We start from the raw sequence: 21,653 nt of genomic DNA on the forward strand, positions 1-21,653 counted from the left end.
TCCTTGTAAATCTTTTCTGAACACTTTCAAGTTTCACAATATCTTTCCGATAGGAAGGAGACCAGGATTGCACACAATATTCCAATAGTGCTCTAACCAATGTCTTGTACAGCTGCAACATGACCCCCCAACTCCTCTATTCAATACTCTGGCCAATAAAGGAAAGCATACCAAACGCCTTCTTCACTATCCTATCTACCTGTGACTCCACTTTCAAGGAGCAATGAACCTGCACTCCAAGGTCTCTTTGTTCAGCAACACTCCCTCAGACTTTACCATTAAGTGCATAAGTCCTGCTAAGATATGCTTTCCCAAAATGCAGCACCTCGCATTTATCTGAATTAAACTACATCTGCCACTTCTCAGCCCGTTGGCCCATCTGGTCAAGATCCTGTTGTAATCTGAGGTAACCTTCTTCGTTGTCCACTACACCTCCAATTTTGGTGTCATCAGCAAACTAACTAACTGTACCTCTTATGCTCACATCCAAATCATTTATATAAATGACAAAAAGTAGAGGACCTAGCACCGATCCTTGTGGCACTCCACTGGTCACAGGCCTCCAGTCTGAAAAACAACCCTCCACCACCACCCTCTGTCTTCTCCCTTTGAGCCAGTTCTGTATCCAAATGGCTAGTTCTCCCTGTATTCCGTGAGATCTAACCTTGCTAACCAGTCTCCCATGGGGAACCTTGTCGAAAGCCTTACTGAAGTCCATATAGATCACATCTACGGCTCTGCCCTCATCAATCCTCTTTGTTACTTCTTCAAAAAACTCAATCAAGTTTGTGAAACATGATTTCCCATGCACAAAGCCATGTTGACTATCCCTAATCAGTCCATGCCTTTCCAAATACATGTGCATCCTGTCCCTCAGGATTCTCTCCAACAACTTGCCCACCACCGACATCAGGCTCACTGGTCTATAGTTCCCTGGCTTGTCCTTACCGCCCTTCTTAAATAGTGGCAACACGTTAGCCAACCTCCAGTCTTGTGGCACCTCACCTGTGACTATCGATGATACAAATATCTCAGTAAGAGGCCCAGCAATCACTTCTTTAGCTTCCCAGAGCTCTAGAATACACCTGATCAAGTCCTGGGGATTTATCCACTTTTATGCGCTTCAAGACATCCAGCACTTCCTCCTCTGTAATATGGAGATTTTTCAAGATGTCACCATCTATTTCCCTACAATCTATAACTTCCGTGTCCTTTTCCACAATAAATACTGATGCAAAATACTCATTTAGTATCTCCCTCATTTTCTGCGGTCCCACACAAAGGCCGCCTTGTTGATCTTTGAGGGGCTCTGTTCTCTCCCTAGTTACCCTTTTGTCCTTAATGTATTTGTAAAAACTCTTTAGATTCCCCTTAATTCTACTTGACAAAGCTATCTAATGTCCCCTTTTTGCCCTCCTGATTTCCCTCTTAAGTATACTCCTACTGCCTTTATACTCTAAGGATTCACTTGATCTATCCTGTCTATACCTGACATATGCTTCCTTCTTTTTCTTAACCAAACCCTCAATTTCTTTAGTCATCCAGCATTCCCTATACCTACCAGCCTTTCCTTTCACCCTGACAGGAATATACTTTCTCTGGATTCTTGTTATCTCATTTCTGAAGGCTTCCCATTTTCCAGCCGTCCCTTTACGGGGTAGACCATTTAGGACAGAGATGAGGAGAAACTACTTCACCCAGAGAGTGGTGGCTGTGTGGAATGCTCTGCCCCAGAGGGCAGTGGAGGCCCAGTCTCTGGATTCTTTTAAGAAAGAATTGGATAGAGCTCTTAAAGATAGTGGAGTCAAGGGGTATGGAGATAAGGCTGGAACAGGATACTGATTAGGAATGATCAGCCATGATCATATTGAATGGCGGTGCAGGCTCGAAGGGCAGAATGGCCTACTCCTGCATCTATTGTCTATTGTCTATTGTCTATTTACCTGCGAACATCTGCCCCCAATCAGCTTTTGAAAATTCTTGCCTAATACCGTCAAAATTGGCCTTTCTCCAATTTAGAACTTCAACTTTTTGATCTGGTCTATCCTTTTCCATCACTATTTTAAATCTAATGGAATTATGGTCTCTGGCCCCAAAGTGCTCCCCCACTGACACCTCAGTCAGCTGCCCTGCTTTATTTCCCAAGAGTAGGTCAGGTTTTGCACTTTCTCTAATAGGTACATCCACATACTGAATCAGACAATTTTCTTGTACACACTTAACAAATACCTCTCCATTTAAACCCTTAGGATATCTGGTCAACTGACCAGATATCCTAACTTAATCTAGTCCAATTTGCCAGCATTTGGCCCATGTTACTCTAATTCCTTCCTATTCATATACCTATCCAGATACTTTTAAGTGTTGTAATTGCACCAGTCTCCACCACTTCCTCTGGCAGCTCATTACATACACGCGCCATCCTCTATGTGAAAAAATTGCCCTTTAGGTCCCTTTTAAATCGTTCCCCTCTCACCCTAAACCTATGCCCTCTAGCTTTGGACTTCCCCACCCAGGGAAAAGGCCTTCGATGTTCACCCTACCAATGCCCCTCATGATTCTATTGATCTCTATAAGGTGATCTCTCAGCCTCCGATGTTCCAGAGAAAACAGCCCTAGCCTATTCACCCTCTCGCTATAGCTCAACCTCTCAAACCCTAGCAACGCCATTGTAAATCTTTTCTGAACCCTTTCAAGTTTCACAACATTCTTCCTATAATAGGGAAAACAGGATTGCACGCAGTGTTCCAAAAGGGGCATTATATATGTCCTGTACCGCCACAACGTGACTTCCCAACTCCTTTACTCAATGCACTGCCAATAAAGGCAAGCATTCCAAATACCTTCTTCATTATCCTGTCTACCTGGGTCACCATTTTCAAGGAACTATGAAACTGCACTCCAAGGTCTCTTTGTTCAGTAGCTCTCCCCCAGACCTTACAATTAAGTGTATAAGTCCTGCCGATTTGCCTTTCCATAATGCTGCTCATCACATTTGTCTAAATTAAACTCCATCTTTCATCCTCAGCCCATTGGTCCATCTGATCAAGGTTCCATTGTACTCTGAGGTAACCTTCTCCACTGTCCACTGACCTCCAATTTTGGTGTCACCTGCACACCTACTAACCATACCTCGTAGGTTCACATCCAAATCATTTATATAAATCATGAAAAGCAGTCGACCCAGCACCAATCCTTGTGGCACACCACTGGTCACTGGTCTCCAGTCTGAAAAGCACTGCCACCTCCCTCTACATTCTACTTGTCTTTTACATTTGAGCCAGCTCTGTGTCCATACAACTAGTCATGGTCATGTGGTGGCAGCTGGTAGCCACGGACATGTAGGCCAGAGGATAATTAGCGCTCACTTTGCCAATGGTATCCCAGAGGTCCTGCTGGATGACAGCTCCATGCAATCACATGTCCTGTGATGTTAGTGAATGTATAGAAGTCTGGAGGAGCAAACAGTGAGATGAAACTACCAGAAATTCACCACGCCTCCTTGAACAGCACCTTTCACATTCACAATCATGTCCATCTCAAAGGAAAAGGATGGCAGGTGGGTAGGACAACCCAACAAACCAGTTATCATACTGACCTGGAAATATTTTGCCATTCCTCCCCTGTCATTGCATCAAAATTCTGGATTTCCTTCCCTTACAACGTGGAATGCAGAAAAATGAGGCAAGAGCACATAATAAGGCAGATGCAAATAGACATCTTGCTACTCACTAGCCAGAATCTTGACTCACCATTCAACACCTGTTTGCAAAATTGGACATTTTTGCTCTTGATAGTAGAAACTCCTCACTGCCAAGCTCATACGATTCTCCCAAACATCTTGCCAATACACACAGAAGATTCCATTTCTCTCTTGCAAAACAAATCTCCACCAACTTCCAGATATTAGGAATTTGTTCAATAAATCTTAAGATTGCAGTACAATTTCAATATTTATCCTTTAAAAAATGATTATGATATTCTTCTTCAGAGTTCAGACTAAACCATCTATTGATTCTTTATTAGATTCAGTTAAAATATTTTGATTTGATTTTCAGAGGTTTTAAACGTTAAATATCTAACTCCTCATCACATTTCTAGCGATTAAGCAGTGATCAAAATGGATTATAACCAGTAAACTCACAAAATATTGTTTTTCATTTTGCCTGCACTTTGTGCTTTTGAAAATAGGGTTTGCATTTTATTTAAATATAGAAGAAAGCAAAATTATCATTTGCACAGCAGAGCATGCTATCTCTGAAAATCTACTGTTCACCACCTGGTATTTTTCCTAACAGTGTAGGTTATGTAGAGAAGGCAAATACAGAATTTATTACCTGTATAATTAAAATTGTTCAGGCCACATGTTTTTTGAGAAAATGTTTGATATGTATTTTTATGAGAGTTATGCACGTTGATTTTCCAACTATCATACAAATCATATTCAGTAAGTTTCACACTGTCTAAAACTGATGAATTCATTTATCTCTTGAAAGACACAAATCACAATTCAATAAAATAAATTTTCGAAATCTTTGTACAGTTAGGTTGATTTTCACCCCACCTCACTATATTTGCCTAAAATTTAAATATTTATAATCATGACCCATGTTTGGGACTGATGGTGAGGGAAGAAACATGCTCTGCTTATCTCATGCCAATTAACACTCAACTTGTGTAGTAACCCCAAGATTACCACTTGAATTATCTTGTTTTTTATTTAGTTCTTAATTTCTGGTTTTCCATGCATAGCCTTTCTCAATATAAATAATGTTCAGCTCCTCTAATCTTCCTGCAAAAACTTGCATTTTGTCACATTATATTCTATCTGCCAAATGTTTGCTCATTCGATTTCCTTTTCTCTGTTCCTCCACAGACTCTTTGTGTCATCCTCACCACTTGCCTTCTCTCTATTTTTGTGTCATCTGCAAACTTGGTGATAGTACTTACACTTTCCTCGTCCAATGGTAAACAATTGTGGCCTCAGCACTTATCCCTGTGGCATTCCACTTATTACAGGTAGCCATCCTGAAAATGACACCTTATCCCAACTGTCTGTCTTCTATTAATGGCCAATCTCTATCCATACTTTAATATGCAACACCAACATTGGCTGTTACCTTATAAGGTAGCCTAATGTGTGGTAGCTTGTTATATGCCTTTTGAAAATCCAAATACATTTAGTTTCCTACTTCTCTTTTAACTATTATGCTGGTTATCTCCTCAAAAATTCTAATAAAGCTGTCACATGATTTCCCCTTCATAAAACCATGCTGAAACTGCTTGACTATATAATGTATTTCTAAATACTTGACCATTACATCATTTATAATAGACTAACATTTTCTCAATGTGAAGTTACTGGCCTATAGTTCCCTTCAGTTCTCTTTGTCTCCTTCCCTTTTGAATAAGAATTACATTGGTAGTTTTCTGATCCTTTGAGACTTTTCCAGAATCTTAGGATTCTTAGAAGATTACTGCTAATGCATCCACTATCTCTGTATCTACTTTCTTTCATATTCTAAGATGTATCACATAAGGTCCATGGTTTCTCATTGGTCTTTAGCTCCATTAATTTCCCTAGTATTTTTCCTCTAGTGATAGATATAGTATTTGTTTTCCTCTTGTCTTTTCCCCCTTGATTATTTAATATTTGTGGGATGCTGTTAGTATCTTCTTTTGATGCAAAGTAATTCTTCAATTCACCTGCCATTCACTGGTTCACCTTTGTTATTTCCCTAGCCTCATTCTCCAAGAGGCATTTGTTCACTTTGCCCTCTTCCTTTTTTGAGATTTCAATTAGCTCTTACTGTCTGTTTTGATATTATTTGCTACTTTACTCTCAAAGTTTATTTTATCTCTATTATTTTGGTCATCTTTTGCTAGTCTTTAAAACTTTCCCAAATCCTATCCTTCATCACTAACATGGCCACATTGTATGTTTCTTTTTCAATTTGCAACTCAACTTCTTTGGTTAGTCATTGTTGGTTTATGCCCTTTTCTTTGAAATCCTTCTTCCTTACTTGGATTTATCTTTGTTGTGAATCTCGAACTATTTTCTTAAATGTCTGCTATTATTCGTTTCCTGTTGAATTCCTTTTAATCCTAGAATCCCTACAGGGTGAAAGTAGGTCATTTGGCCCATCAAGTCCACACCGACTAGAGCATCCCTATCCCTGTAACCCTGCATTTCCTATGGCTAATTCATCTAGCCTGCACATCCCTGGACATTATGTGCAATTTAGCGGTCCAATACACCCAATCTGCACACCTTTGGACTGTGGGAGGAAACTAGAGCACGGTCCAAAGAAACTAGAGGAAACCCATGCAAGACACACAAAAAATTGCCCTAGGAATCGAACCCAGGTCCCTGGCGCTGTGAGGTAGCAGTGCTAACCACTGAGCAACCATGCTACCCCAGGCTATTCTGGCCAATTCTGCCCTCATTTCTTCTTAATTACTCTTGCCGAGCACAGTTGTTTCTGAGCCAAGTTTTTTCAATTTCAACTTGAATACTAAATTCTAATAAATTATGGCACTATTTCTTTAAGCAATCTTTGACTCTGAAATAATTTAATAAGCTTGTCTGAATAAACTACCCAATCCAAAGTAGTCTCATCCTATATGGATCTACCAGATAAAAATATAACATATATTTGAAGGAAACTATCCCCAATACACTACAAATTATTCCATGTTTCTACCTCTCCCAATTTGACTTTTCCAGTTTATGTGAAGATTAAAGTCACCCATAATTAATGTACTGCATTTTTTACATCCCCTCATTATCTCCCAATTATTACTATTCTATAGTATTGCTACAATTTGGAGACCTATTGACTACTCCCACCAGTCTGTGCCATCTTTTGATATTTCTTATCTCCAGCCTTATGGACTCCACATCTTCTTATTTAAGATCATCTCTTGCTGTCATGGCTATTCAAAATTTGAACTCACAAAGCTAACCCACTACCCTTTCCTTCCTGCCTGTCCTTTTGAAAAGTCACACACCCTTGAATATTTAGTTTCCAGCTTTCATCTCATGTATCCATGTCAACATAACGGCTATCAGATCATATCCATCATTTCGTGTCATTAATTCATTTATTTTATTCTGAATACTCTGTACTACATTCTTATGAGTAAACAACCAGTGTTTTACTATGCTTTCCCCCTTTGAGCCTATTTGTTGCTGTTTTTCTATATTTGTATGCTGTCTTTTCCTGTCCCACTCTGGCTATTATTACTTAAATAGCTGCCCTGCAATACAACCATATCCTTTTGTTTTGTAAGCCTTCACGACTACTCTCCCAAATCCCCAACCCATTTATTTTAAAGTCATCTTTACAGCCCCAGTTATTCACTTTCCCAGGTTCCAGTGAAGCCGGTCTCACCAAAACACCTTCCTACTACCTCAGTACTGATGCCAGTGTCCTGTGAATTGAAACCCATTTCATCCATACTAAATTTGGAGTTATGCATTGAACTCCTTGATTCTATTTACAATATGCCAGTTTGCACGTGGCAGGAGTAGTAATCTCGAGATTATTAGTTTGAATTTCTGCTTTTTAATTTAACTTCTATCCATTTAACTTCTTTCAGCAGAACCTCCTTTCTGGTCCTGTCAATATCATTGGTACCAATATGGTTGATGACAGTCAATCCCTCCCCTCCCCCCAAGTTCTTCTCCAGCCCTAAGGAGTTGCCCATAATGCTGGCAATAAGCATGCAACACCGTCTTTGGGACTCATTCATATAGCTGCAGAGAACAGTGCTTATTTCCCTATCTAATTATACTTTCTGCATCACAGTGGCATAGTCAGTTCGGTCATTTTCCCTAGCGCCCCCATTCTCATTATCACAGTTTGCAAGAACTTTGTTACTGTTGGACAATTGTAGGGGCTGAAACACATTCTTTGAACACAAATCTTTGAGCTGTGTATTGAACTCCTGAATTCAAACACTACCTCTGGTCCCCAGACCTGCCTCACCTGCATTCATACCATCCTGCCCCTGATCATATCACAAATTTGAATGACCTAAACTGAGGGGTGTGAACACTTCCTTACTGCAGATATATTCGCTAGTTTCCACATGCTCCAATAGCACATTACCCACCATGCCATCACTATCATATTTTCCTGCTCATTACATTTCATTGTAATTAGTTTTTTTTACACCATTGTCAATGCTATTTTTAAGAAAAGAGAGAATTAAAAAGCTAGAAACCTGAACACAACCTAAGACTAGAATTACTCACCAATCAAATGCTTTCCCTGCACTTACACCATGTTGTGGTTTGGGATGTCACTCCACTGCTACTCTCAGTGAAGGTCGGCCTCCTGATCTGCACCTTTTATCCTCTATCACTCCTCTTCTGGAAACTTAATACACCTGTTTCCCCCTTATAAATTGAATCCTCACTTTGATCCAATGTTTCAAATATACTCACTTGGCCTTTGTCTCACTAACTGCGTTCCTTACTGACTATACAATTGTAAAATTCCTTATTTATATGGGGCTGCAGTTTTTAGCTACAAGAATCAATACCTCATTTAAATAAGGATTTTAAAAGGTGATAGATAACTGGCAGTATCAGGCAGCTGTCCTTTTTAATTACACTACTTTAACATGCTTAAAGGTTATTATTTCTAGATCTGAATCTTACTTGAACTCTAAACTTCAACTCAGAAAAGTTGAGTTCCCACTTTGAGGCTAGTATTTACTGAAATTATTTTGTTCATTGTTAGAATAGGAAGTTTCAATGCAGTATTTGATAGTATTACACTGTAATTCCAGTGCAGTTATTTTCACAATGGCGGTATGTGATTTAATTTGAATTTCATTTCAGATATTTTTCAAAAGGTAGCAGCTGTTGTAGAACAAAGAGAATGGATAATTGGATGTGGAGCCCACAAGGTATGAGATCTCCATGGTATCTGAAAACTTACTCAGTAGCTCATTGGCCTCAGCAACATTTATGATAGTTTGTAATGAATGGTTATTCAAAATTGTAATTTCTCATAATGTGTCTATTCTATAATCATTTGTGAAATGCAAACAATGGATTTTCTTTAAAAAATTCCACTTGCTAATTTAATTGTTTCATTTGAATTATTGCATTGTTTCAGACCTTCTAGGTTTAATTTTTAAAGAAATAAGCTGCATAGTTGCATTAAACAGTGTACATGCAGACATTTGATTCCACCTCCCTGCCCCCCCACCCCCCCCAAACTCATTTATAGCAAGACATGCAGTGGAAATAATTTATGCAAACATTTTATTAACCAGCATAAAAGCCATGCATAATTTAAACTCTTGAGACCCTTGAATCTTTTCTTCCCCTTTGGTGAAAGCAAATGATTCTTTAGCATGAATGTTGTGATTGGCAAAGCCCACATTTTGTGTTTAAAATTCAGTGGCAAATTTGCTGGAACCCTCTCCATTTTGCATTCTTTGATTAGACTTGAGGATACAGGAAGCAGTAATCAGTTTGTACCAGATGCATTCAAATAAGTGTATCTTTACATAATTATGCTACTAATAGAATTTGTTATTATTTCTCCTTCCTTCACATATCTGATTTACCTGTCTGAAGCTGAAAGTTCAGCTGTGCAGTGTACGGCATGTGAAAACCAATTTATTGAGAACAATTGGGTGACAACTGTCTTGTATTTTTTTTCTTTCTTTCTTCTTCATGTGACAAAGGACTTTTGTAACTATTTAGTGATGCTGCTTTTCCTACTATTACTGCCACAATAACACTTTTTCTATTTTTTCTACTGAGCATTGTCTTTGCTTTTTGGCAAAAGAAGTGAATAAACCAATAGAGAAATGCAAGCCGTAGTTGAGACATTGAATATCCACCCATCACTATTCCCACAATATAATATTCAGGCAGAGATATGCAGAGATACATCTGAAGGCAGTACCTACAAAGCTTTGACTCATTAATTGTGGGGTTATGTTACATGGTGTAAGCAAACTTGTGATTAATTCTGTCACGTGCAAGGCCTGCCATAGGAACATCAGAAATAGGAGCAAAAGAATACAATCTCTTGGGCCTATTCTGTCATTCAGTAACATCAACTCCACTTACCTTGCTTCTCCTCATATTCCTTGATTCCTTTTGTGTTCAAAAAAACTAATAATCTCAGTATTGAATGTAATTATCAACCGAGAATGCACAGCAATCTGGGACTAAGAATTCTAAATGTTCAGAATCCTCTAAGTGAATATATTTCTATTCTGAGGCTATGCCATTGAATTTTATGCCCAAAAAGTGGGCATTGCCAATCAAAAAAAAATCAGGCTAAAGAATAATTAGTTTGCAAAAGACCATAAGACATAGGAGCAGAAATTAGGCCATTCAACCCATCGAGTCTGCTCCACCATTCAATCATGGCTGATAGGTTTCTCAACCCCATTGTCCTGTTTTCTCCCCGTAACCCTTAATCCCTTTGATACTCAAGAACCTATCTATCTCAGTCATAAATATACACAATGACCTGGCCTCCACAGCCTTCTGTGGCAATGAATTCCATAGATTCACCACTCTCTGGCTGAAGAAGTCTCTCCTTATCCCCGTTCTAAAAGATCTTCCCTCTACTCTAAGGCTATGCACTTGGGTCCTAGTCTCTCCTACCAATGGAAAAATCCTCCCAAAATCTACTCTGTCCAGGCCATTTGGTATTCTGTATGTTTCAATTGGATCCCCATCATCATTCTAAGCTTCATCAAATATAATCCCAGAGTCCTCAAATGTTCCTCATATTTTAAGATTTTCATTCCTGGGACCGTTCTCATGAACCTCCTCTGAACACACTCCAGGGCGAGTACATCCTTCCTGAAGTATCTGGCCCAAAACTGTGCACAATACACAAAATGTGGTCTGACCAGAGCCTTAGAACCTCGGAAGTACATTCCTGCTTTTATATTCAAGTATCTCAAAATAAATGCCATCACTGCATTTGCTGTCCTAACTACTGATTCAACCTGCATGTTTACCTTGAGAGGATCCTGGACTAAAACTCCCAAGTCTCTTTACACTTCAGACTTCTGATTTTTCTCCCCATTTAAAAAATAGTCTATAACTTTATTCTCCCTACCAAACTGCATGACCTCACACTTTCCCACGATGTACTCCATCTGTCACTTCTTTTCCCACTTTCCTAACCTGTTCAAATTCTTCTGCAGCCTCCCTACCTCCTCAGTACCACCTGTCCCTCTACCTATCTTTGTATTTTCTGCAAACTTAGCCAAAATGCCATCCATTCTTTCATCTAGATCATTAATGTATAAAGTGAAAAGTTGTCCCAAAACTGAGTCTTGAGGAACACCCTTGTCACCGGCTGCCATCCTGAGAAGGACCTTTTTATTCCTACTGTCTGCTTTCTGCCAGACTTCCAAGCTTATATCCATGCTACCATCTTGTCTCTGATACCATGGGCCCTTATCTTACTCAGTAGCCTCCTGTGCGGCACCTTGTCAAAGGTATTTTTGAAGTCCAGGTAGATAACATCCATTGGCTGTTCTTGGTCTAATCTGCTCATTACTTCCTCAAAGAATTCTAGCAGAATTGTCAAGCATGGCCTCCCCTTGATGAAACCATGCTGACTTTCCCCTATTTTATCATATGCTTTAAAAAGTATTCAGAAATTTCATCCTTCACCATGGATTCCGGGATCTTACCCACAACCGAGGTTAGGCTAATCAGTCTGTTATTTTTCATCTTTTGCCTTACTCCATTTTCAAACAGGGATGACACTTTAGCAATTTTCCAGTCCTCTAGGACCCTCCCGGATTCTAGCAATTCCTGAAAGATCACCACTACAGCCTCCACTATTTCTTCAGCTATCTCCTTTAGAACTCTGGGGTGTGGTCCATCTGGTCCAGGTGGTTTATCCACCTTCAGACCATTTGGTGTTTCTAGCACATTTTCCTTGTTGATGACCACCATATTCAGCTCTTCCCCCTCACAGTCTTGAATTTTTGGGATATTACTCGTGTCTTCCACCATGAAGACTGATGCAAAGTAATTATTCAGTTCCCTTAGCCATTTCCTTGTTCCTCACTACTATCTCTCCAGTGTCATTTTCCAATGGCCTAATGTCCACTTTTGCCTCTCTTTTACCCTTTATATATGTAAAGAAATTCTTACAGTTTTCTTTTATATTACCGGCTAGCTTACCCTCATACTTAATCTTCTCCCTCCTTATTTATTTTTTTGTTGCCCGCTGTTGGTCTTTGTAAGCTTCCCAATCCTTTGGTTTCCCACTGCCCTTCGTAAAAACAATCTCTTTTGCTTTTATGCTATCCCTTACTTCCCTAGTCAATCATCCTCCCTGTACTATGCTTATTTTTTCTGGGGATGAATCTCTGCTGTGTCTCCTGAATTATTTTCAGAAACTCCTGCCATTTCTGTTCCCCTATCTTTCCTGTTCTGCTCCTCTCCCAGTCAGTTCTACCCAGCTCCTCCATCATCTCTCTGTAGGTGCCTTTATTCAGCTGTAATACCATTACCTCTGATTCTACGTTCTCCCTCTCAAATTGCAGAGTAAATTCAATCGTATGGTCACTGCCTCCTAAGGGTTCCTTCACCTTAAGCTCCTTTTCATTTTAGTATAAGAAGATGATTCAAGGACCTCATTTAAGTTGGGTTTATATTGGGTTTATATGTTGATCGTTAAAATGTTTGCATAAATTATTTCCATGGCAAGTCTTGCTTTAAATGAGTTTGCAGGGCACATGCCTGTATGTACACAGTTTACTGAATTTATGCAGTTTATTTAATTAAACATTTAAGCCTGAAACTTCTGAAACAATTCTCGACTCTGCCTGCAAGGGAAATAGCCTCTCAGCATCTACCCCTTTAACGCAGAAGTAAAACAGTAAATCCAAAATAGAAACAGAAAATGGTGGAAACGTCATGCATGACTTGAATCATCGATGGAGAGCAAAAGACAGTTTCAGGTCTGTGACCTTACATTAGAACTGGGGAAAGATAGAATTGTCAACCAGGATTTTACAGGCTTGCTTTGGGTCTCAATATCAAGATAGAATGTGAGTACTGGGCCCACAAAGACAAGTGTGAGAGCCAGTCATGCTATTACTAGTGTTAGCTAGTTAACAGATGGCCACAATGACCACTATCCAATTCATTAAAGCAAAGTATGTCTTGGAGCTACTTGCACAATGGAGGGTTAGCAGCTTTGTCAGTGCTGCTGAGGTTGTGAAAGATGAAAGGGAATCTCCATGTTGACATGCCCCGAGAGGGTTTGTAATACATTTGGAGATGTGCCAGATATTAATTCTTGAAGAAAGGAAGTGAATGTACTGCAGCCAATTTGCAGAGGACACAGAAATAGGTGGAAAGGCAGGTTGTGAGGTGGAAAGAAATAGTTTATGGAGAGATATTGATAGGTTAAAAAGGTGGGCAATATGTTAGCAAATGGAGTATAATGTGGGAAAATGCAAAGTTGTTCATTTTGGAAAGGAGAACAAAAGAACAGAATATTATTTACATGGAGAGAAAAACTGCAAAAAGCTGCAATGTAAGGGACTTGGGGGTACTTGTGCAAGAACCACAGAAAGCTAGCACATGGGTACAGTAGGTAATCAGGAAGGCATGTAATGTTGGCCCTTGTTTCAAGACAATTGGAGTATAAGAGCAAGGAAGTCTTATTGCAACTGTGCAAGGTGCTGGTGTGGCCACATATGGAATTCTGTAAGCAGTTTTGGACCCCTAATTTAAGGAGAGATATCATTTCATTGGAGGCAGTTCAGGGAAGTTCACTAGGATGATCTCCTGGAGGGATTGCCTTATGAACAAAGGCAAAACATGTTGGCACTCTACTCACCTGAGTTTACAAGAATATAAGGTTCTTAAGAGGCTTGACAGGGTGAATGCTGAGAGCATGTTTCACCTAATGGGACAGTCGAGGACCAGAGGGCATTATTGCAGAATTAAGGGGGTGCCAATTAAAGACTGAGATAAGGAAGAATTTCCTCTCTCAGAGGATTGTGAGTCTTTGAAACTCCTTGTCATAGAGAGCTTTAGGAGTATAGTCTTTGTTTAAGGCTGAAATATATTCTTGGTTAATCGGGAAATCAAGGATTATGGGTAAAAGTCAGGAAAGCGGGTGTGAGGAATGAACCCACCCAGCAGACACTTGGAGCCATTACTGATTATGTCTATTTTGTAGTTACTGGAACCTTGGAAAAGAATGGCCCTTAGGGAAGGGGCTGGAAGCCTGCCTGGTGGAATCTCCATGTGGCAGAGTGCAGTAACAATGATGTTGAAATGCCAGCAGGGTCATAAAATGGTAACCAATAAGTCAGTGAGTTGGTGGTTAGTTAACCGAATTGCTGCTTCGCTCCATTTGTGGCTACCGTTTCTGTCTTTGGAAATATCCTCTGGCACTGAGAAGTTGCCTTCTGGGATTCGACTGACAATGGTGGTGTCATCAGTGAACTTATAAATGGCATTAGTCTGGTATTTGGCGATGCAGTCATGGGTGTACAGTGAATACAGTAGGCGGCTGAATACGCACCCTTGGTGGGCTTCAGTGTTGAGTGTTAGTGAGGATGAAATATTGTTCCCAATCTTCACTGATTGTGGCCTTTGTGTCAGGAAACTGAGGATCCAGTTGCAGAGAGTGGAGCTTAGTCCGCAATCACTACGCTTAGTAATCAGTCTCGAGGGGCTAACAGTGTTGAAGGCTGAACTGTAGTCAATGAGTAGAATTCTTATAAAGCTGTTCTTGGCGTCAAGATGTTGTAGGGAGGTGTGAAGGGCAAATGATATGGCATCTGACGTGGATCTGTTAGTCTGATGGGCAAATTGGAGTGGGTCAAGAGTAGTGGGGAGGCTGGAGTTGATTAGTGCTATGAACAGCCTTTCAAAGCACTTCATGACCACCGAAGTTAGGGCCACTGGGTGGTAGTCATTGACACATGCTGCATGAGCCTTCTTAGGCACAGGGATGATGTTGGCCCTCTTGAAACTGGCAGGGACAGTGGCCTGCTGCAGGGAGAGGTTGAAGATGTCTGAGAAGACCTCTGCCAGTTGATCTGCACATGCTCTGAGTGCACGGCCTGGTACTCTGTCTGATGCCTTCGCTTTCCTTGGATTCACACGAAGGAAAACTAATTGACCTCTGATGCAGCGAATGTTGGGATAGGTTCGACAGGACTTGTCGGAATAGGTGTTACCTCTCCGCCGCAATTCTGCTCAAAGCGAGCAGAAAAAGCGTTGAGGCGATCTGGGAGGGATATGTTATCTTGCACCGTCTCTTTTTAGAACCTGTGATGTAATTCAGTCCTTGCCATAGTCGCTTGGTGTCTGACTGGGTCTCTAGTTTGAATCAGTATTGGTCCTTAGCTGTTTTAAAGGCTGTGCGAAGGTTATACTTGGATTCCTTATATTTGAATGGGTCTCCTGATCAGAAGGCCTCATGCCAGGTTTTTGGCAGGTTCTGTACATCTTGATTCATCCAGGTTTCCTGTTGGGGAACACCCAGATTGACTTCCTCGGTATACACTCCTCCACACACTTGCTGATAAAGTCTGTGACGCTGGTGGCGTACTCATCCAAGGTACCTGTGGACTGTTTGAACATGGCCCAATCAGCTGATTCCAGACAGCACCGGAGTTGATCCTCTGCCTCTTCTGACCAGCACTGGACCTGTATCTACAAGGGGGATCTCCTGCTTGAGCTTTTGCCTATTAAAAGGGGGCTGTTTGGAGAAATAAAAAGCACTGGCTGGCTTCCTGTTGGCGTGCACCCTATACCTTGACTGTACATGCCTTCAGGCATGCATGAACTGGGACAGCCATTAAAGACACATTACGTAGAACACACAACTGCTCCCCCTCTGAACTCCAGGCCTCTGAATCCCCCTAACTCTGATATATGATGAGCTGAGGAGAAATTTATACATTGGAGGGTTGTGAACTTGCAGAATGTTTTATCCTAAAGGGATATAGATACTTAGTTTTTGGACTCAGTGGTTTGAGGGATTGGAAATGACACAAGACAGTGGAGCTAACAGCCCTCGTTTTGGCGAATGGCAGTTGAGATTCAAAGGGCTGTGTGACCTCCTTTTTCTGTGGTTCCTGTTTCTATGGTCTTATGGCACATAGTTTAATCTTTGCATAGATGTACGAATATGCATTTTTATATATCATTTGTAACTGTCCTGAAACAAGTGGAAGGTCTAAAGGTTTTAACGTGTTTTTTAGGTGCACTGTCTAACTTTGTATTGGTGGTACATATGCCAGCAAATGTATACATTAAAATAATTATTAGTTAAGTAAGAAGAAACAAAATAATATACAGTAAAGTATTTTAACTTGAGATTTTTTTTTTTAGACCCTAGTAAAGCTATTGGCAGCCAAGCACAATAATGTACTACTGGGTGCTCTCCTTGCTCTCACCAGTTTGGCTGAAAGGTATGTCACTGAGTTAAATATTATAAAAATAGCTTTAAACAAATGATTGAAATTGAAGAAGCTCACAACATTTAGTTTGTTTTAGCCCAGAGTGCAGAGTGAAGATAGGTGAACTCACCATTGTAGAAAATCTGCTAACAATTTTACAAGAATATGACTTGCTATCAAAAAGGTAAGTTGAGATTTAATTTTTTTTTTTAAAAATGATATTTTTTTGAATAGTAGTTAAGTTTGTGAGGTGCTCGAGTACACAGTGTTTCCTAATACAGAACCAAATATTTAGTAGTTCATAAGATTATGAGATAGAGGAGTTGAATTAGGTCATTTGGCTTCCCCATTCGATCACAGTTGATAAGTTTCTCAACCCCATTCTCCTGCTCTCTTTGTGTAATGCGTTATCCCCTTACTGATCAAGAACTTATCATCTATGTCTTAAATATACTCAATGACTTGGCCTCCGCAGCCCTCTGTGACAATGAGTTCCACAGATTCACCACCCTCTGACAGAAGAAATTCTTCCTCACCTCCCTTCTAAAGGGTCATCTCTTCACTCCAACTCTGTGCCCTTGGGTCTATGAGTGAAACCATCTTCACCAGGCCTCTCACTATACTGTAACATTCACTCAGCTCACCTCTTATCTTCTAAACTCCATCAAGCACAGACCAGAGTCTTCAACCCTTCCTTATATGAATAGCCCTTCATCCCTGGAATATTCTTGTACACCTCCTCTGGACCCACTCCAATGCCAGCACATATATTTCCTTAGATATTGGACTGAAAACTGCTCAGAATTTTCCAAATGTGGTCTGATCAGAGCCTTATACTGTGTCAGCAATACATCTCTGCTCTTGTATTCTAGTCATTTTGAAATGAATGCAATTGCCTTCCTAATTGCTAACTGAACCTGCATGTTATCCTTAAGAGAGTCCTAAACTAGGACTCCCAAGTCCCTTTGCGCTTCAGATTTCTGAAACTTTTTCCTGTTTAGAAAATAGTCTACATCTCTATTCTTCCTGCTCAATCTTCTAACTTGTCCAAGTCCTTCTACAGGATCCCCATTAACTCAAAACAATCTAATGCTCCACCTATCTTTGTGTCATCTGTAAACTTAACAACAATGCCCTCAGTTCTTTCGCCTAAGTCGTTAATGTATAACATGAACAATTGTGGTTTCAGTACTGACTCCTGCAGAACATCACTAGTCACAGGCTGCCATCCTGAAAAAGATGCCTTCATGCCAGACTCTCTGCCTTCTGCCAGTCAGCCAATCATCTAGCCAGTACATTACCCATAACACCATGGACTCCTATCTTATTTAGCAGCCTCCTGTGCAATACCTTGTCAAAGGCCTTCTGGAAATCCAAATAAATCACGTGCACTGGCTCTCTATTGTCTAACTGGCTTGCTACCTCCTCAAGGAATACTAACAGATTTGCAGGCATGACCTCCCCTTGATGAAGCCAAATTGGTTCTTCCTTATTTTACCATGCACTTCCAAGTATTCCACAATTTCATCCTTAATAATGTACTCTAAAATCTTACCGAGGTCAGCCTTATAGTATTCTGTTTTCTGCCTCCCTCCGCTCTTAAAACATGGGTGTTATATTTGCTGTTTTCTGTCCTCTGGGACTCCCCTCCCTGACTCCAGTAATTTCTGAAAATTAGATTAGATTAGATTACTTACAGTGTGGAAACAGGCCCTTTGGCCCAACAAGTCCACACCGACCCACCGAAGCGCAACCCAGCCAGATCCATTCCCCTACATTTACCCCTTCACCTAACACTACAGGCAATTTTAGAATGGCCAATTCATCTAACCTGCACATATTTGGACTGTGGGAGGAAACTGGAGCATCCGGAGGAAACCCATGCAGACACGGGGAGAATGTGCAAACTCCACACAGTTGCCTGAGGCGGGAATTGAACCCCGGTCTCTGGCGCTGTGAGGCAGCAGTGCTAACCACTGTGCCACTGTGCCGCCCACAGTCCCCTGAGGTGGATAATTCTATCATGTTATGGTCACTGCCCCCTAGGGGTTCCTTCACTTTCAGCTCCATAATCAAGTCTGCCTCATTACATACCATCAAACCAAATTTTTTTGCTTTGTCAGTAGAATTGCAAGTTAGGGAAAGGGGGAGGCGAGTACATCTCCTGATATTGTTTACAACTTTGACCCTCATTCATTTTCTGGATTCAAGGGCTTTTGAATAATCTGGTAAAGACCAAGTTCGTCTGTAGTGTAATTGGGACTTACACCTCACATGAGGCAGAAGAAAGTCTTTGTGGTACTTTGTGTTGGTTATAGTATAGGCCTCTCATTTAGACTCTTAGTAATGCATTTAATATGCCCAATATTTCTGGGATCTTACCTCACTTTCATAGTGGCATTTTATTGTAGATTTTATTAAACCACACGTATTGAAAAATAAAGTTGCACCCTGCTGGAAATCTGAAATAAGAACAGCTTTTGGTCAGAACATATGCAATGCTGAAGTCTTAAAACTCCTTGGGAACCCAAAGCCCCACCATGAGTGTGAAAATGTTGGAATTTGAACAGTTCCTTTCTTAGCTTTAGGACATTACAAGGAACCAGGAACTTTTGAAGACTTTGTTGAGGGTCTGTATGTCTTTGATACTAAGAAACTATCAAAAATGCCTAATGCTCCATATTCTGAACTCACGTAAGAAAATCAGGTCACAATGCTGTGTTCCTCCTCCCAGCTTGCAAATAGAAGTTGCAACATGAGGACCCAGTACAGAAAGTAATACAGTGCTGGTCTGAAGCAGCATAAGAGCTTCTGCGGGACTGTCTGAAAACAATGGACTGGTCCATATTCAAGAATTCAGCAGCCAACCTGGACAAGTACACCCCCCACCATCATAGAGTTTATGAACAAGTACATAGAGGACTGCGAGTCAAACAAGTCAACCCATATGTTCCCCATGGATGAACTGGAAAATTCATTGACTACTGAAGATCAGGCGTACGGTGTTCAAGTATAGATCACCCAGACCTTTACGGTATATCTAGATGTGACCTCCACAAGGCCATTAGACGTGCCAAGAGGCAATACAGGACTAAGTTAGGGAGCCAAACTAACTACAAGAACATGCACCACTTGTGGCAAGGCCTACATGACATTTCAGGACATAATGTGGCAGTGCCGGTATTGGACTGGGATGGAACAAAGTTAAAAATCACGCAACACTAGGTTATAGTCCACCAGGTTTATTTGGAAATACAAGCTTTCAGAGCGCTGCTCCTTCATCTGCAAATATGAATCTGCAAATGCAAATTTACCCCATAGACTTGTGTGTGTGCCTGATAGAGTGTGTGCGTGAGTGGGATAGAGTATATGTTGTGAGAGCAAGTGTGCATGAGTGTGTGTGTCTGTGTATATGAGAGAGGGTCTGTCTGAGTCTCTGGGTGTGATTGTGTGTAAGAGTGTGTGTATGTGTGCTTGTATATGAGAGTGTGTACTGCAGTGGGGTCACCAGTAGTGTGTCATGAACCCAAAATCCCGGTTGAGGCCATCCTCATGGGTCCCAAACTTGTGTGTTGTTGCAGTATCCCAAAGTCCACCTTGGAGGATGATCACCCGAAGGTCTAAGGCCGAATGTCCCTGACCGCTGAAGTGTTCCCCAACTGGGAGGGAACATCCCTGTCTGGCGATTGTTGTGCGTTGTCCATTCATCTGTTGTCATAGAGTCTGCTTGGTCTCGCCAATATACCATGCCTTGGGGCATTCTTGTCTGCAGCATATGGGGTAGACAACGTTGGCCAAGTCACATGAGTATCAGCCACGAACGGGCTAGGTGGTATTCCTACATGTAATGGTGGTATCTGTATCAACACTGTGACATGTCTTACTGTGGTTGCCATGACAGGGTTGTGCGGTGTTGTGATCGATGTTGCCCTGAAGGATGGGCAGTTTGCCGCAAACAATGAACTGTTTAAGGTTTAGCAGTTGTTTAAAGGCAAGAAGTGGAGGCGTAGGGAAGATCTTGGTGAAATGGTCATCCTCATTAATAATGTGTTGCAGGCTGCAAAGAATATGGTGTAATATTTAGAAGTACTAGACGATGAAGGGTACCCTCACAGTTGTATCCCGTGTCCTTCTCCTGAGAAGGTCATTACGGTTTCTCACTGTGTCATATCAGCACTAGTGACTGATGAGTTGAACAACATATCCCATTCTTATGAGGGCGTCCTTCAGCATCTTCAGGTGTCTATTGCATTCCTCCTCATCTGAACAGATCCTGTGTGTGTGCAGGGCTTGTCTATGGGGGTTGATTGTTTTAATTTGTATACGGTGGAAGCTAGAGAAGTGCAGCATCGTGAGGTTATTTGGGTTTGCGGTAAAGTGAGGTACTGAGGTGCCCGTCCTTGGTGAAGATGCGTGTGTCCAAAAATGAGACTGATTCTAAAGAACAGTCCATGGTAAGTCTGATGATGGGATGAAGCTTGTTGATACCACTGTGTTGTTGTTTCAATGACTCCTTGCTCTGGGTCCAGGGGAAGAAAATGTCATCCATGTATCTGATGTGTAGTGTTGGTCGGAGATCCTGTGAGCAAAGAAGTCTTGTTCCAACTTGTGCATGAAAATTTCGGCATATTAGGGTGCAGACTTGGTCCCCATGGCTGTTCCGCGTGAATGGATAAAGAACTGGTTGTCAAAGGTGAATATTTTGTTGTCAAGGATGAAGCAGATGAGTTGCAGGATGGTGCCTGGAGATTGGCAGTTGTTGGTATTGAGTTCTGAGGCAGCTGCAGCAATGCTGCTATTGTGGGGAGGTAGTGTAGAATGTCGAAATGTACATTGTGATGAGGAATGTTCGTGGTTCGGCTGGTCAATGGGTGCTGAGCTTTTGTAAGAAATCTGTAGTGTCGCAAAAGAAGCTGGGGGTCCCCTGTCTTATGCCTTTCAAGATGCCCTCGACATAACCAGAGAGGTTTTCACACAGGGTTCTTTGCTTGATACAATGGGATGTCCAGGCATGTTAGCTTTGTGTATCTTTGGAAGGCAGTAGAAGTCCCCAATGCAAAAAGCATGTGGGTTTAGAGTTGGGTAGGGTTTTCTGACAGACTGGATCAACAGTCTTGATCAATGTATTTAGTTCATAGGTGTATTCTTTGATTGGATCAGCCGGTAGTTGCCTGTAGTGTTCATGGTTGCTCACTTGTCAGTACACTTCCTTG

General features: G+C 41.1%; 1 protein-coding gene across 1 annotated transcript in view; it reads left to right on the forward strand.

The window, feature by feature from the left end:
- The window catches only part of nek10 (NIMA-related kinase 10), a 235,924-nt gene that overhangs the window by 70,221 nt on the left and 144,050 nt on the right, over nucleotides 1-21,653 (forward strand). The window contains exons 9-11 of the mRNA XM_072575222.1: nucleotides 8,852-8,919; nucleotides 16,373-16,452; nucleotides 16,538-16,624. Coding sequence (XP_072431323.1) covers nucleotides 8,852-8,919; nucleotides 16,373-16,452; nucleotides 16,538-16,624 — 235 coding nt within the window. The remainder of the gene's footprint in view (nucleotides 1-8,851; nucleotides 8,920-16,372; nucleotides 16,453-16,537; nucleotides 16,625-21,653) is intronic.

The sequence above is a fragment of the Chiloscyllium punctatum genome, chromosome 8, assembly GCF_047496795.1.
Source record: "Chiloscyllium punctatum isolate Juve2018m chromosome 8, sChiPun1.3, whole genome shotgun sequence".
NCBI classification, from domain to species: Eukaryota; Metazoa; Chordata; class Chondrichthyes; order Orectolobiformes; family Hemiscylliidae; genus Chiloscyllium; species Chiloscyllium punctatum.